The sequence below is a fragment of the Arachis duranensis genome, chromosome 3, assembly GCF_000817695.3.
Source record: "Arachis duranensis cultivar V14167 chromosome 3, aradu.V14167.gnm2.J7QH, whole genome shotgun sequence".
Lineage (NCBI taxonomy): Eukaryota > Viridiplantae > Streptophyta > Magnoliopsida > Fabales > Fabaceae > Arachis > Arachis duranensis.
Genome location: NC_029774.3, coordinates 51,720,766 through 51,736,304, shown reverse-complemented (window position 1 = coordinate 51,736,304; position 15,539 = coordinate 51,720,766). Strand labels below are relative to the sequence as shown.

Here is a 15,539-nt window from a genome sequence, read left to right as displayed (position 1 = left end):
TAGCCGTTATTATGTTACCGTTATTATTAATAAATTAATATTTTGTTACTCTATATATACCACTTAGATACACTTCTATTCTCACACTATCTACTACTCTTCTTTATCTTCTTCCAAGTTTATGAAATCAAAGTTCTGCTACTATTATTTTTTGTTCGAAAAAATGGATCCAAACCAACTCAACTCTTTCTTCAATTACTTACAAAACTTTCCTCAAATTCCAAATACCCAACAATCTCAAACCTCAAACTCTCAAGTTCCAAATCAAAACTTGACACTACCAAATTCATTTCAAAATCCAAATCCACAAAATCTTTCTAATTTTAATTTTCAAGCTCCTTATAATAATCAGTTTCCTATATTCCAACCGCAAAATCAAAATTCACAAACACCCCATTTTCCATTTTCGTCCATATTTAACCCCTCTATCGGAAATGTTACTCCAACTTTCTTGCCGTTTCCAACTCAATTCAGTGCATCAAGACATAACTCATCTGGTGTTGGTGGCTCTTCTAACCCATCCTCTCAGACTTCTATACAATCTAGTCCAAATTCGCAATATTCAGATTTTGCCAACCCTCGTGGATTAGATGCTATCGACCTTAATGATGATGATATTGAAGATCGGAGGCAAGATAGTATTCAACACTGGTATTAGAAAGAGGATGAGATGCTTATCAGTGGATGGTTAAATGTTTCAACTGACCCTGTAGTTGGTACCGATCAAAAGGGGGAAACATTTTGGAGTCGAATTCATAGCTACTGTGTAGAATTTTGCACTGACATGACAAGGGGGATAGTTGCATGTAAGAAACGATGGTATAAGATCAATAAGGCTGTTGCACAATTTGCTGGTTGCTACGATCAAGCTAGTCGAAACATAAGGAGTGGTTCGAACGCTGATGATATAAAAGAGTTGGCTTATAAACTTTATTCCACAAATTATGGTCAAAAGTTCACTTTTGAGAGGCATTGGAACATGCTTCGGTTGGAGCAAAAATGGAGAAGCCAACTACCTATACAAAGTGGCAGCTCAAAGAGAACCAAGGTTAGTGCAACTGGAGCATACTCATCCTCATCAAACCTAGAAACACCGTTGGCTGACGAACTCAGTGTGGACTCTCCCGTTCGCCTGAATTACAAGCTCAAGCAGCAATGAAAGAAAAAGAATTACAAACTCAGAAGTATATTAAAGAAATGGAGATAAAAGCAAAAGAAAGGAAAATGGAAAGGATGGCCAAGAAAAGGGAAAGGGAAATGGATATGCAAATAAATACTTAATGCTGACACGTCTACAATGAGTGAGAAACGACGAGCTCTTCATGAGATTGCATGTGAGAAAATAATGGCAAGTGGTTTACTTAATGGTTCCTTGTATTTGTAGAGTTATGTAGTATGTTCTTATTTATTTATTGCGTATTACTGGTATGTGATGTAGTTTGTTTTATTTATTTCTGATGTAAGTTTTTAAATTAGTCAATATTATTGTGTCGTTATTGTTCATGAAAGTGACCGTTGGAAAACTAGCCGTTAAGTAGCCGTTAAGGAAAACTAGCCGTTGCAAAAGTAGCCGTTGCCAAACTAGCCGTTGCAAAACTAGCCGTTACAAAACTAGCCGTTAAGGTACTTATTGCAGACACACTTATAAATATCAACTATCAATGACTCCACAACTCCACTTCAACTCTTGTTTCTCACCTCGACAGAGAACTAAAAATTACATTTCTCCATATGGCTAGAAATTTTGATGATATGTTCAATGAGGCTTTGTATGGAAAAAGAAGACGACAAGATAACACACTCATAGATAATTGGATCGATGAGTATTTACTCGAAGATTCAGAAGAAGAAGATATCGATAGAAGCCCCATCCCAATTACTCGTAGATGGATCAACAGAGATCGAGAAGCAGGACATGATCACCTTTTCCAAGATTACTTTGCAGATGAACCGGTGTATAATGCTGACATTTTCCGACGGAGATTTCAAATGAGAAGAGATGTGTTCCTTCGGATAGTAGACGCTCTCTCAAACGTCTATCCGTATTTCCAACAGAGGGTTGATGCAACTGGAAGAAGAGGTTTGTCACCCCTTCAGAAATGTACCGCTGCGATACGGATGTTAGCATATGGCGTAGCAGCTGATGCTGTTGATGATTATGTGCGCATAGGCGAGAGCACTACAATTGAATGCTTGGAAAAATTTGTTGAAGGTGTCATTTCCGTGTTCCAGGATAAATACTTGCGAAAACCCAATCCAAATGACGTACAACACCTGCTACAAATAGCGGAGGGTCGTGGCTTCTCTGGCATGTTGGGTAGCATTGACTGCATGCATTGGCAATGGAAAAATTGTCCAAAGGCGTGGAAAGGTATGTACATGAGTGGTTATCGTGGGGTTGCAACCATAGTACTTGAGGTTGTAGCATCTTCAGACCTTTGGATATGGCATGCGTTCTTTGGAGTTTCTGGTTCAAATAATGATATCAACGTGTTAGATCGTTCTCAAGTGTTTGATGATATTCTAAATGATCGTGCTCCGGAGGTAAATTATACTATTAATGGTAATAATTATACAATGGGATACTATTTAGCAGATGGCATTTATCCTGAATGGGCCACATTTGTCAAATCAATCTCAAAGCCACAAGGTGAGAAACGCAAGTTATTTGCACAATACCAAGAAGGGCAAAGAAAAGATGTGGAACGAGAATTCGGAGTGTTGCAAGCACGCTTTGCTATTATACGTGGTCCAGCTCATTTTTGGGAAAAGAAAAAGCTTGCCAACATAATGAGAGCTTGTATTATATTGCATAATATGATTGTTGAGGATGAAAGAGACAGCTATGCAGGAAATTTTGCTCAAGGCTTAGAGTATGATGATGTTGAAAATGGCTTATCACAACCTCAGTTGGGAGAGAAAGATTTTGCACCATACCATCAATTTCTCCAAAGAAATGCCCAACTTCAAAATAGGCAGCAGCATAGACAATTGAAGGAGGACTTGATTAAACACATATGGCAATTTCACAATGTTTGTCGTCAACTATAGAGTTTAATTATGTTTTTCTTTGTATTAAGTAATTTTACAAATTAGTGTAAGCCCGAATTATCTATTGTGTATTATTGTTATATATGAATTTATTTAATATTAATATCTTTTAATAGTGAATTATTTTTAAATTTAAATATTTAAATTACATTATTAAAAAAATTAATTACATTAATTACAAGTATTTTAATTAATTAATTAAGTAGGACCACAACAGGGACTAAAGTTAGTTCCTCCTAATGGAGAAGAGAGAGATGCTTTGAGTTCATATTTACTGTTTATGACATAAAAGCTGATGTGGAGTTACTTTTTGTGACAGGTGGGCCATAAACAGGAATTGGGATGAGTTCCCTACTGGAGATGGTCTAAGCCACTACTTTTGAGTCTAAGGCTATTAAAGTACTTCTCATTTGTCATGTGTCTTGATGAGCATCATTGTTCATATACCCTTTCTACTCTTTTGGTGTTTGCATCTTTAGGCAGATTTACAAATATTTTGTTTAACTTAGATACATACACTTTCTTGGATCCTTTGAAATTAGTGACAAGAATCTTTTGAGGTATCTTAGAATCTTTTTGAAATTCTTACATCGTCTTTGCATTCTTCTTTTTAATCCAAAGTAGTACTTGATATCACGTTCTTAATTACAATAACACGATAAAAATGTTTAGTTTTTAGTTTCTTCTCAACTTCTGTCTCAATATGTCTAATCCAGTTTTCATAAAATATGATCTTTGACTACCAAATATTATTTTCATATTATTGGAACCATTAACCATCCTTTCTAAGTCAAATTTAAAAGGCTTATTAGTTTTGATAAATTTAAAAATTTTCTTTTCATAAATCAAATTTTCTTTATGAGGATCCTTTCGAGATTCCTTAAACTGAGTATAGAAGGATATGTTTATTTTCTAAAGATTTTGTTCGCATTTCTCATATTTTTATCTAACTCATTTCTCATATTTAAGAGTTGTTTTGAATTTTAAATATGCTTCAAACCACTTCTTAAAATTTACCAAAAATACCTTATACATGATTTTCAGGTCAAAATTGAGAAGTAGTTATCTCCGAGTCACACTCATAGTTAACCATTGGCTACATCATCAATCTCGTCATTTTTTACCTTTCCTTTCTAGAGTCCACCGATTTGGGACAATTAGGTTTAAATTGATCTTTGTCCCATAAAAAACACTTATAGCACATGACAACTTCAGATTTCTGCTTTATTTTTCTATTTCTTCTGAAGTTGCTTTTTCTTTGCTTGTACCAAGATTTTGTGGCTTTTCTGATACATCAGAATATTTCATCCTTTTCTTCCTAGTCATCATTGATGTCATAATCTTTAGTTTTTGACTTCTCATTAACTGCCAACACATTTTTCCTTTTTGAGATTGAAAGGATAAAGACTTATTTTATTTTTATTATCTCACCTAGAACTAACACAAACTAACACTCATGAGTCTTTAATGAACCCAAGTGTTCATCCAAACTTAGGAGTTTTCAAGTCTTTGCATGCTTTTTGGATATGGTCATAGACAATCATTTTCTTAGATAGGCTACTAAGGATTTTCTAAAACAAATGATCATTTGTAAGGGTGTGTTCTAGATTTTTTAGTGAGCTAACAATGCTCATGAATCTAGTTGACATCTTATCAATGCTTTTGCCTTCCTTTATCTTGAACGATTTATTTTTTTTCCACAAAGATGTTAATCTTGGTTGCTCAGTAATTTTATTCATAAGTTTTATCCTATCCCAAATATCTTTAACAATGTACAAAAAAAAATTGATTTTTTCATAATCAAATTTGCCAAAAGTATGTATCAAAAGATATTTTGCTTGGAGTTTAATTGGACTTTTTCTTTGGGGTTGTCAGTCCTAAAGTTGTAAAACGTGCATGAGAAAGGGAGTTGAATGGTGTTTGATTTATTTTCGATATGAAAATAAATTTAAAGATCTTCTCAAGTCTTTGACTTTTTTTGCAGTGAAAACATATGTTGTTCAGATTGCAAGTTTATTTTAATTGTTTAAAATAGATTCTGAAATAATAGATTTTAGAAAATTATCTTTTGGGGTCTTTCGTAGACTTCAGATGCCCTTTAGAAACTATTTATGAGTTATCTAAAGTTATTTAAAGGAAGAATTGTGTATAAACTAAAGATAAATAAATGAACTATGGAGCTTTCTTCGGTGGAGAAAGCTTCTGGTCCTTGATGGACCAAGTAATAAATGAAATTAATAAAAAATATAGGGTTGGTTTACAAATAATAAAAAGTTCACAAATAAACTTTCATCAACATATGTGGCAAATTTAAATGTGAAGTTAAATTGGATTGGGGTGACGGCGAAGTCTGGGTTGGACATCTAAGTAGCAGACGGCACTGCACGACAGAGCTGAGGGAGTGGTAGAACGCCGTCGAAGTAGAGGCGTAGATTGGGCCCTGGCCGAGTTCAGGTACACCAGACGGGAGGCAATGGACGAAATGGGGCAACCGTCGACGCAGGCACTGCAATGGAGAAGTCAGAGGAGCAGCTCCGCAATGAGATCGATGAGCTTCTCCGCCAACAGCGTGAGGTCACTAATTACTCTCTCGCCAATTACCACACCACTCTACTTCCACTCCAATTCATTCATCGATTCTGTTTCTTTTTTGTTCAATTTTCTTAGATTACGGAGCGGCTTCATGATCCTCGAGGCCTTCGAAGGGGCCCCTTCTCAGCTCCTTGCCGACAACCCTTTTCCTCCCCAATGCCAAAACTAATCTGATGGTGGCAAGCTTGACAACAGGGGTCCCTTCTTTGTCAATGGACTTCCTTTTGGAGCCATGAACGCAATAAAAGCTGCATACGGAGCTACTGTACAAATTAAAGATCTTCCAAGGTACAAACTGGTTCTGTATATCCTGCCATCATAAGCTTTTTAACTGCTGTTTTTTTAGCATGGTATTATAGTTATCATGGTTTCAAAATTTCAATATTTTTAATTGACGTGCCCCTTTCCATGAGAAGTTCTTCCTAAATTGTTAGCTACTGTATTTTTTATGCATTAAAATGGTTGAGATGAATTGCATTTCCATTATTATGGGGAGTTGTTGCCTTTCTATTTTAATTTCAGGAATCAATATCTACATTTGTTATTTATATTAGATATTAGATAGGATTTGTAAAATATCTTATACTAAGTGATATAATAAGAGGCATTCATGTGCGTTCACCTAATAGCTTAAGTTTTTGGGATGGTCACTACATGATATCAAAGCCTTGATTTGTCAAGAAATTAGTTTCTGGTCTGTCAACTCATGTACTTCATGCTTTATTGAATTTCATGTATTTACTTTATTATACTAAATATAAACCCTTTCAAATGTCAATCAAATTACATTTTTAATCATTCTATGCTTAGAATCTATTCTGCATTGAATTGCAATTCTTGTGGATGGGGAAAAAGCATTTCTAGATTCAATTATTTGGTTGTTGATGTTGGTCTTTTATAATTGGTGGTGTTTCCGATTATGTGCAGATCAAAGGCAATCCTTTTTGGTGAAAATTGCATCAGTGAGGGAGGTTATCTTTGGTGCACCTTGAGAGTAATTTTAAAACATCTTGCTTCAAGAACTGTTGCTCCAGACATTGATCCGCTTGTCGCCCTTGTGCATCGGCCAAGGGAGTTATTTTTTCTTGTTCCAAAGGTAACAGCGTATTATAAGCATGGTTAACTTCTTTTTTAGCCTAACTGCCTAAGTATTCTTCACTATCAATCTTGAAAATTTATCAGTGGTAAATTACCTTCACAAATTCTTGCATTAAAAAACTCCCAGGTTCTTCACAGTTTATCAGCCATAAGCCTCAAGAATTACCAAAAGAAATTAGAGTGATTTTGGACATAAAAGGTCATCTCTTGAAAGTAAATTATGACCAGCAAAAAAAAAATAAGAGGGAACAAAAAGAGCAAAGCTGCTGAAGCAATCAACGCATATTTGTTATATATGAGTCCTTATATATATTAGTCCAGTAAGCCACCTTGGACAGGAATTTGTTATATTTAGCCTCTTGTTATCAAGTAAGCCACCACTTGTTGATAGGAATAATTATGAGTCCTTATATATATATATATATATATATGTGTGTGTGTGTGTAAATTTGCTATGACTAATAGAAAGTTTTATCTTGCTAAAATTGCTATGACTTTTCTCTATTTATTCCGTTAAACATTCTAATTTTTTTGTTAACTGATAACGGTACAATCCTAATTGTAATGTTAACTGCTCAATTTTTTTTGTTTTGTTTTGGGTGAGTTCAGGGGTGTCTGGAGTGAAGGGTCGTTTGGTGAAGATGGAGATCAGAGCATCGACGTGTGTAGAAGAAAAAGAAGAAGAAGTGGGTGCTTGAGAAACCAAACGAGTGGTGGAAGTTGAAAGTCGTAACCTTTTGGAGAATAAGAGATGACAAGGAGCACAGGAATTCGGTTTGAGGATTCGCACTGTCATTAGAGAGAGAAAGAGAGAGAGAGAGAGAGAGGGGAGGGGGGTGTTACACCCTGTAAGAAAATGTTTGTAATATTAGTCCAATAGTTTAGAAGTTCCTTTTCCCTATGAATTTGTCTATTTTTAAGCTTCCTTGAGATTAAGATATTATAACATGGCCTTTGTTCATGTCCTATAAGATCTTTATTCTAAATATTTGGGTTTTTCTCTTTTGGAACAATGATCACTGTAATACTTCAATTACTTTTATGCCATACTATTTTTGCTTTTCAATCTATTACTCTGCTCTATTAACATTGAAGTGAGTTATATATACTTACATTTCTAATATATTGAATTATTTGCTACTTCCACAATTGTCTATAACTTTGTATAAACATCATTTTCATTCATGCAGAGAAGAAGCAGTGCTGGGGATACTGGTGGTGCTGCAGATAGAGTTATGAATCACTCGTTTAAGGCTTTCAATTTTGTGGAATAAAATTTTGTAATAACATCAAATTTCACAACCCTAATTACATTAAGCCTCTTGATTGTTTAACAAAATTACCAATTACACTTCTGTCAAAGGAGAAGAAATTTATACACCTGAATCAAACAACAAAGGAAAACCCAAAAAGGGATAGAAAGTCACAAATTTACTTAAACAAAACATCTTGTATTTGCAGCTTATGTTATACAGTTGACTCAAGAATGTAAAAATCCGGCAAACCGAGAGGAAACAGAATTTCGACTCGTCTCTACGAAACTGAGATTGATTCCAATAAAGCATCCACATAGTCTTTGAGTTTAACTTTGGTGATTGCACCTTCTCTTCTGCTTTCTGGAACTTCCTGTCCATTCTTGAAGTGGATCAATGTTGCTAGCTCATAAAATTTGTACTCTTCGATTAGCCTAGGGCTCGCATCATGATCAACCTTCGCCACTGTTAATCTGTCTTCATATTCCTGCAATTTATGATACAAAACATTTCAGTTTGAGAGAAAATCCTTAAGAATAATCAGCAAGAAGTTTTGTTCATATGACAAGATGTGTTGCATTTCTTAAAATCATGTCCTTACTTTCATGGTTCATCAAGGTTATAAATCATCTCAAGCTTAAGTATGTGTTGCTAGCATGGCAAATATCTCTCTATTAAAAAACTCACATTGGTTTTTTTTATTTTTGTTTCATTCAATGGAGACATGAAATAAGACAACACTCTAACCAACACTCTAAATTTTGTTATCAAAAGAAGAATTATTAATGTTAATTAACGAATAAATTAATTAATATTATCAGATAGTAGAAAACGGCACGATAAATTCTTCAGGAAAAAGGAATTTGGAGGGCGAGAGAGACCTGAGCTAGGGATTCCATAGTGGGAGAGATCAAACGGCAAGGACCGCACCAGTTAGCGACGAACTCAACGAGAACGGGACGGTTAGCCTTCAAAACAATGTCGTTAAATTGTGTCTCGTTGATCTCTGTGATGGCGGTGCCGCACGTAACGGTGAATTGACGGAAATAGCAGAGCTTGGGACATGTAGTTCTTCTTTGGGAGGAATAACAGGAAAGCCTTGTCAGAACGGAGCAGTGAAGCAAAGGAGCAACAGAGTAAGAGGAGGCGGAGGAGGTAGATGCAAGTGTACGGAGTGGAAGCGTCGAAAGTAATAAACCGGGTCTTAACACTCAAATCGAACCAGACCAGCTGAACCGGTTTACAATTTTATCAAGTTTTGGGTCAAATACATAATTCTCAATAAATACTGTACGAACGTCATCTTGGCCATTGAAATGGCATCTTTCCATCTGGTCCACCAAGGTTCGGAAAATATTTTTCCCACCAAAGACAAAGCCATGAACTATAAATTTGAGAGGCAAGAGTTTAGAGAGATACATGCATTATATACTAGTTCGGCATTAGATACCTACATTCAGTTCTCAAACAATTTAAGTGTTCTACTAATAAAATGAATATACAAAAGATATTGTACTTTGTCGTAAGTCTTCTTAGGATTACTGCCTTGACTCAGATTGCATTTTAGCATAACTTAAGAACTTCTAATATTTTTACTAATCTTCTTAGGAAGGAAATTCTTTTGAAATAAAATAAAAAATATTAATTCCAAAAACAATTATTTTAAATTTATTTTCAGAGATTTATTTTTTTATTGCAGAAAATTCATCTTATTACTAGGTGAACCTCAACATATTGACTGAATCACAAAAAAACGTGAAGTTTGTAGTACCTCTCGACGAACTTCAAATGACAATCCTATAGGCATTGGTATTATGTCACTTTGCTTAAACTTCACAGCTACTAGCCACTTCTTTCTTAGTGTTGGAAAGTACCATCTCTACTATAATTTTATTTCATTTTTTTATAGGTTTTGAGAGTACGTTTTCTTAAAAAATCTAATGTGAAAGTACAAAAATGTAAATACTACTTGTTTTTCTGTACTCATGTGCATTTCTATGTACTCCTCAGACAGAGACGATGATAATACAGTTGCTGTTGCCCTGACTGTGTTAAAGGGGCGCGGATTTCATGTGCCAAAATTTTTTGGCACACCAGTGCACATAGCACTTATGTTCGGCTAACCGGTGCGCCATTTGATGTTGGCTGTCGGATCTCTCTGTTATTTCAATCTAATGGTAGAGATTACTCTTTCTCTTTCCTCCTTTAATTAGTTAGTGGGCATCATGTGTCAGAGGGGTTAGTTTGCAAAATTTACTTTGTAGCTGGTTATTTTTGTTACATTTGAAAATTATTTGGGTTTATGTAGAATTAGTTTACCATGTTTTAAGAACTAAATTAATGGCAGTTAGTGATTCTGTTTAACGCTAAATCAGAGATGATGGAGGTGGACTGGAAAGGAAGGAAAAGCGCCGTGGACGTCGTTTGACGCATACAAGATAAGCTTCGATGTTTATGTATCCGTCACTAACCGTCAATGAAGTTGCAGGAAGCTTTCTCCCGCGGAATCACACTGCAAAGCTGCCTACTCTCCGAAGTGTAGTATCTGTCGTGACTCGTTAGTTCGGAGGATGAAGATCTGCATAGTATCCTTGCCGAAGCTGGATTCAATCACCGTCGGATAACAATGAGTGATGTTTCGGCTAGATGTATGGCTTTGCCGGAGATGATCAACAAGGAATGATCGAAGCGGCGTGGGGATGGTGGGCGAGAGGATGACGAAGGAGAGGCCAATGGTGTTACGGGTCGGGCGGGTTATGTTGGAACACAGTTGGTTGAACTTGGCTCAATCCTAATGGGCCTCTAGAGTATCTTTTTTTTGGAGATGCATATTTTTTCTAAAACCAATGCTGGGCTCAAGTGTTGGGCTATTAAAAATGTTGTTAAAACTAGATAAATGGTTTAGTATGGTCCTTTTTACTGTACGAAAAAAAATCCTCACATGGCTAAACAAGGAAGAGGAACACCAAAACAAAGATTTGTGCTTGACCTCCAAAACATCGACGACCCTGTGTGCTAGGTCACGCCACTTTTTGGGCCGGTTTCCGTATATTTTGGGCCGGAGGCCATGATGTGATATTGTCTTGGGTTGGAGGCTATTATGTAATTTTGTGTTGGGTCGGAGGCCATGATTTGGTTATGTTATATTGGATGAATCAGTAGTAAGTGTGGTGAAATTGCTTCGTCGATATATGAAATGAAATACTATTATATATTTGTTTTGATTGGGGTCTTTATAAGTTGAAATATAAATATGAATTTTAGGTAATTTACTTTTGACCGGTAAGATTCATAAGACGAGCGATAATCACTACGGTTGAATCCGATCCTCCTTATATATACTCTTGTGACAATTTCTAAAACTCCTCTGGTCAGACCATGTGCTTAGATTCTCATCCCCTTCTGTTTTTCAAGAAATGGACAAGAGGCCCGTGAAGATGTTTCTGAATGAATATTTCAGTTGCGCTGTATCTGGTTTTAATGCCTTAGTTATTATTTTCCCTTGTTATTATTATTATTATTATATCTTGTAAATAGGGATAAAAGTTGTAATAAGATATGTATGAAGTTTGGCATGTTACTGTATGAAGGTTTCTTTATATATGTGTGTGTGTGATGTTGTATAATGAAAGAAAAGAAAAAATATTTTTGACTTTTCACACAAAGTAAAATGTGGTTTTTAGTTTAAAGGCTCCTACCATGTAAAGATATATTTAAAGTCGTCATAATACTCCTCACTATCAAAGTGGCGCAGTCAGAAGCTTGACATTCTGGTAGTAAGGATGTTACAGACTTAGATTGAACTGCAACATAACTTAAGAACTTTTGATATTCTACTGATCTTCTTAGACAAGACACATATTGGATCTTCTCAGTTTCCGCCACTGCATTCGTGCTGGTTGTTGCGCAGCCCAAATCCTTCAATCCTTTTTTGATGATTCCTTTGAAGCTCCACTCCATATCTTTACACCAAATCCAGACCCAAAGACCCAAAGCTCTCTTTCTTTACATACAAAATAGGAGTTGTAGATTGAAATTGCAATAACCTGCTGCTTGGATGCTTTCCATCGTGACTACTGCACCATTGTATGAGTTTGATGACATTGATGCCCACTTGTAGAACTAGGTATCTATTGTAAGAACCGGAGTTTTCACGAAAAATTGTTTAACTATAATAGAATAATTTAAATGCCTAAATCAGGTTTCGAAAAGTTAGAATGAGAATTTGGGAATTTAAATATGATTTTTGGACTTAGTAGGTTTTTCTGAGTCAGAAAATGTATTTTCTGCAAAAAACCGTAAAAAACTGCAAACCGACAGTTGAACCGGTTGTCTGCCCGGTGCTGCGCAAGAAAAAGTGAAAACAGTTAAAAACCTTAGAAAAATATTAGAAATGAAAAACCAGGCGTTAATTTTAAAGGTTTGGCCCGAAGTTAGGCCAAACGGACTAAAAACGCTAACGGGTTGGACCGGGTCCAAGTTGGGCCCAAGCCCAACATATATATAGGTTCATTAATGAACCCTTTAGCCCTAACATAACACACACACACTAGAAATTGAGAGGAGAAGGAGAAGAGAGAAGAAGCACTATTCACTTCTCACTTTATTCCGCGATATCTCGAGCTACGGTGCTCCGATTCGCGTGCCGTCAGTGGCTACGTGAAACTCTCACCGAGCCCGTCATTTCTGTCCAAGCTTTGTGGTAAGTTTCTTGGGTTACCCTGCCCAGTTTTCGTACCCTTGTGAAATTTGAGTTTTGGGGTTTGGTTTTGAGTGAAATCTTGTGTTTTGGGTATTTTAGGTACACTCTAGCACTTGATTGTTTGTGGTTTTGGATTTCAAAACTGTTGGACAAGGTAAGAGCTCTTGAAACCCTTGTAAGATTATGTTTATATTGAGCCCTAGGTTGATTTGTGATTATTTATGTATATATAGCTTGATTCTGGTGAGTTTGGAGCTTGTTGGTAATTGTTGATGCTTGTTGGAGATTATTGGGAGCTTGCTTATGGTTGGAAGCTTGAGTTGAGCTCACTTTTGGGTTTTTGGCATATTGAAAATCGGCCAAGATATGGTTTCAGTTTTCTCTATGTAGTATATAATATTTATGGACACTTAGGCTAGTGACCCATAGGATATGTTTGAATTTAATTAGTTGTTGGGTTGTTGAGAGATGATATATGATAATTTGTGATGAATTGATAATTTTTTAGTTTGATTATAATGATTGATAATGATATGATAATGATGAATGGTTGTGTAAAGTTGAGAAGTGGTATGATATATATGATATTGATGTTGATAATATGGTAATATGGTTGGAGAAGTTGAATGTGGATTGATTGTAGAATTACACAATTGGAGTTGATGGGTTAGAATGGTGAATTGTGGTGTAAAGATTGTGTAAATGATGAATTTTGACCCATGAGGGTAGAATGTGTTGTAAATGGGAGTTTGGTATTGTTTTGGTTGGTTGTGGTTTGAGAATTTGGAAAATTTGAGTATTTGTGGCTTTTGGTAAAAAGAAAATTTTGGTAAACTTTGTTTGATCATAACTCATGTCTCGGTTTTTAAAATTTGTTGAAATTTGTTTAAAATTAAACTCTATTGAAAACTCTTCAAATCGATATAAAGTTTGTAAAATTTAGATTTTTATAGAGGAAGTTATGATTATTTAAAGATTGGTGTTAAAATCTGAAATTCTGCAAAGTTGCAGAATTTTATGATTTCTAGTATGTGTGCATGCATAGCCTTGTGTGCACACACAATCCTGCGAGAATTTTAACCTGTGTGCACGCACAGACTTGTGCGTACACACAAGCAGGGGAAGGATCCCTATTTGCAGCGTTAGCACAGGTTGTGCGTTCACACACCAATAAGGATTTGCAACCTGTGCGCACACACACGTTGGGAAGATCAGTCTGTTGAGGGCACTAGCACAAGTTGTGCGAGCAAACAGACATTGTAAATTTTGACACCTGTGCGTATGCACACCTCTATGCTTACACACACGTTTTAAAACTTCTCTAGGGCGTGCGCGCGCACACCCCTATGCGTACGCACACGCCCTGTTCCTAAAATTTAAATTTTGTTTTCAACTATTTCACCTTTCCAACAAGATTGTAAGCTTCTATGACATCATTTTAAGGCTTTTGGGCTTAATTTGGGTATGAGAACATGGGAAAGAACCTAAGGGATTTACTTAATACTATTATGAAAAATTAGAAAATAAAGGTTTAGGTTTCTAGTGTACTGAGGATGGGTTTGGTAGAGTGAGAAAGAAGAATGGTATATGAATTGAGGAAATGATGAACTAATGAGTTCGGAATGGAAATTATGAATTGATGATGGTTGCGATGAGTTTAGGACGCAGAAAGGAATGATGATCTTGATGAATGTTAAGAGTGTGCCAGGCACTATATCCTTGGACTGATAGTGTTTGAAAGAGAGTGTGTCAGGAACTATATCCTTGGAATGTTGAGAATTGACAATTGAAAGTGAGTTGAGATGAGAATGGTGATAACTGGTGATGATTTAAGGTCGATGGACTTGTGGGATGTGGACAGTGTGCCAGACACTATATCCTTGGAATGATAGTGTGCCAGGCATTATATCCTTGGAGTGATTTATGATGAAGTATATGTTGTTGTTGTTTTCCTTCTTTGCCGCAAGAGTGTGTCAGACACTATATCCTCGGAATGAGCATGCAAGTGTGACAGGCACTATATCCTCGGAACGATAGTGTGCCAGGCACTATATCCTCGGAACAAAAGCGTGCCAGGCACTATATCCTCGGACATGGCAGAAAGGCGACATCCGAAAGGATGTATCGGGTTGGCATTCATAGACTGACAAGTGATATCACGAGCCAATAGGATAGACATTCATCATATGCATCTCTTATGTACTTGTTTGCTTTGATTACTTAAGTTTGCCTAATTGTATAATATGCCTACTTGCTTCTTGAATTACTTGTTATATATTTGAATATTACATGTGTTTTCCTTACTTGCATTATCTGTGTTTATCTGGTGCTGAGGAGGCTAGATGGGTGGTGGCGACAGGATCGCACGGAGGGTAGGTTGGCGAAGGCTGTGGGACAGCGGTGACTAGTTTAGTTAGTAATCCCCTAAGTTAGAATACCCTGTTATTATATTATTGTTTTAAGTCATGTTTCAATGTTTTAGTATGCTTTAAGATAAATCCGTGATGGATATGAATTTCTAAAATTACCTTTGGCGTCCCGGGGTCTTATATCCTACATTACTGGGCACTGTTACCATACTGAGAACCTCCGGTTCTCATACCATATTTCTGTTGTGGTTTTCAGATGCATGTCACAACCCACCTCGGTGAGTTGTTTGGATGGTGACAAAAAGCGGAGTATCCTGATACTTTTGGAGTCTTTTTGATTCATTTTGTTTATACATCTCTCACTTTTGTATTTCGTTTTGCCTAGAGGCTTGCATTTGAGAGAGAAAAACTTGTATAAGCTGGTTTTTACTGTCTGGTTCTGTTTTGTCTGTATATATGGCTAGCCGGCTTAAA

At 36.1% G+C, this 15,539-nt stretch overlaps 3 protein-coding genes across 3 annotated transcripts; 2 read left to right on the top strand and 1 right to left on the bottom strand.

The window, feature by feature from the left end:
• Positions 1–670: 670 nt before the first annotated feature.
• On the top strand, positions 671–1,159 carry LOC107479211 (glutathione S-transferase T3-like). Its single transcript, XM_016099349.1, has one exon. The coding sequence runs from the start codon at positions 671–673 to the stop codon at positions 1,157–1,159; it is 489 nt and encodes a 162-aa protein (XP_015954835.1).
• Positions 1,160–1,731: 572 nt separating this feature from the next.
• LOC107479210 (uncharacterized) lies at positions 1,732–3,051 on the top strand. The gene has a single exon (XM_016099347.1). The coding sequence runs from the start codon at positions 1,732–1,734 to the stop codon at positions 3,049–3,051; it is 1,320 nt and encodes a 439-aa protein (XP_015954833.1).
• A 5,003-nt stretch (positions 3,052–8,054) lies between these two features.
• Positions 8,055–9,297, bottom strand: LOC107479209 (thioredoxin X, chloroplastic-like). The gene is made up of 3 exons (XM_016099346.3): positions 9,284–9,297; positions 8,876–9,197; positions 8,055–8,481 (listed from the first exon to the last, which is right to left on the bottom strand). The coding sequence occupies exons 1-3, from the start codon at positions 9,295–9,297 to the stop codon at positions 8,275–8,277; spliced, it is 543 nt and encodes a 180-aa protein (XP_015954832.1). The 3' UTR covers positions 8,055–8,274.
• Between the last annotated feature and the right edge of the window lie 6,242 nt (positions 9,298–15,539).